Below are 1,697 nucleotides of genomic sequence, written 5' to 3' on the forward strand. Positions count from 1 at the left end.
GCCACTTCACCGGGCAGCGCCGCCCAACTGCCGCCTATGACCTGCGCCCTCCCTGCCGCCCCACCCTCCCACCGCTCCATCCTTGGTTCCCTCACCGAACGCCCTCCCGACGACCACTTCTCCACCAGCAGCGCCACCCCGCTCCTCAGCTGCACCTCCACCAGCGAATGGCTGCTTCGATCAACATCGACAGTTTCACGGCGGGCTGTTCTGCGGCAGGAGGATTCGCGGCGTGCTGGGTGGTCTCGGTGTCCGATGCCATCGCGGGTTGCCTCCACTCCCCCGCCGTCGCCGCTCAACTCGGTCTTCGTCGGCGCCGCTCAATTCGGCATCTGTTGCCGCTCTCCGATCCTCCTGCTTCGACCCCTCACCGGGTCCGTCCTTCTCCTTGCCAGCGACATCTTCCTCCCCACTCCACTTCCTGTTCCCATCTGGTTGATTATTGATTATTAACTTTCCGATTTTCTTACAGTTCTGACGAGAAGAAGTAGAGCTGGGAGGATGCGGAGTGATGTGGTGAGGAGCAACAGTTGCAGAGCATTAGCACTGCGGCAACACACTTCTATGGTGGTGTAGTGCAGACACGGACGAGGAAAAGAACGCATATACAAGCTCATATATTTGTTATCTTCTTTCCTGAATCATGATTCCTGTTCCGGAACTACTTCCATGTCCAATACTTTGGTGTCCGACCTTGGTATGTGTACAATTCAGTGGGTGTTCTACATTTTTTTCACAAGCATTGATGGTTAAATAGCAGCATCGGACAAAAATTGGATGAATTAATACGTCATGTGTGTAGTAGCATTGTTTATATCCCATCTTTTTTCCACCAAAAAAATCAACATTTATGCATGGTGATGGAAAGTAGTTTAATTATAGTCTTGGTATATAGTTTATCTTTCAGGAGGCTAGAAATTTATTTATATTCTGTGGAGACTAGAGAATTATTTTCTATTTTGTGGAGGCTACAGTTTCTTTTAATATTCTCACTTGCCCAAATGATGGGAAGTGAACAATTTTTTCTTTCACCAAAACTCTTCCAGGGAATCGTCGAAATTGTCAAAATTGTATCGTACTCATATAAAACAAACTCAGAATCAGGTTAGTCAATACTTAGAAAACTTGCTGGATAGAAAGAACAACCGTAGTTTGGTTGGGTTCATCTTTGCACTGCTATTTGTAATGATGATGAAAGATGAGTAATACAAGTTTTATCCACAGAAAGAAAGAATGTGAGCTCCTTAAAAGCATTATAATGCCAATTTATTGCCATTCTTACTCTTATATTCATGCAATGTTGATTTATGTTCTTATTGATCATTGGATGGACTATTTAAGTCTTGGTCGTAAGTATTTACTGCCATTTATGAAGTTGGTAGCTCCTTTCGGGCAGTATATAAACTTTAGTGCATCTTAATGCAGGTATTGGTTGTCCATTTCCTTTCTGAATACATGAGCTTTGGTATGGATCTTGGGAGCAAGTCATCCTCAGTTTGCTTCCAGTGGAGTAGGTATGCGAAGAAGTGAGCTGAATCATCTATAGATTAAAGCTATGCTATCTGAATAGTTTAGTTAAGTTATGTCTTCTTGACTTGCTCTTTATGTGTTTGCCAATGGCGGCAGTGGCGGGGAAGTGGGGGAATATTAGGTCCTACCACACTAAGGAGCACATGTCTGTAGGGAAGGAGTTTATC

General features: G+C 44.8%; 1 protein-coding gene across 2 annotated transcripts; it reads left to right on the top strand.

Annotated features, from left to right (window-relative positions):
- Nucleotides 1-12: 12 nt before the first annotated feature.
- LOC123177761 (uncharacterized) lies at nucleotides 13-1,628 on the top strand. 2 transcript variants are annotated; one of them, XR_006489112.1, is made up of 3 exons: nucleotides 13-374; nucleotides 473-697; nucleotides 1,426-1,628. XR_006489112.1 is itself a non-coding variant. In XM_044591304.1 (2 exons), exons 1-2 carry the CDS (start codon nucleotides 37-39, stop codon nucleotides 489-491), a joined length of 357 nt encoding a protein of 118 aa, XP_044447239.1. In that variant the 5' UTR covers nucleotides 13-36; the 3' UTR covers nucleotides 492-1,386. The 2 variants fall into 2 exon arrangements, 1 of the variants encoding a protein (XP_044447239.1); XM_044591304.1 differs by lacking the exon at nucleotides 1,426-1,628 and having other exon boundaries at nucleotides 473-1,386.
- Nucleotides 1,629-1,697: the final 69 nt, after the last annotated feature.

Source organism: Triticum aestivum, unplaced genomic scaffold (assembly GCF_018294505.1).
Source record: "Triticum aestivum cultivar Chinese Spring unplaced genomic scaffold, IWGSC CS RefSeq v2.1 scaffold169260, whole genome shotgun sequence".
In the NCBI taxonomy this organism is placed as follows: Eukaryota; Viridiplantae; Streptophyta; class Magnoliopsida; order Poales; family Poaceae; genus Triticum; species Triticum aestivum.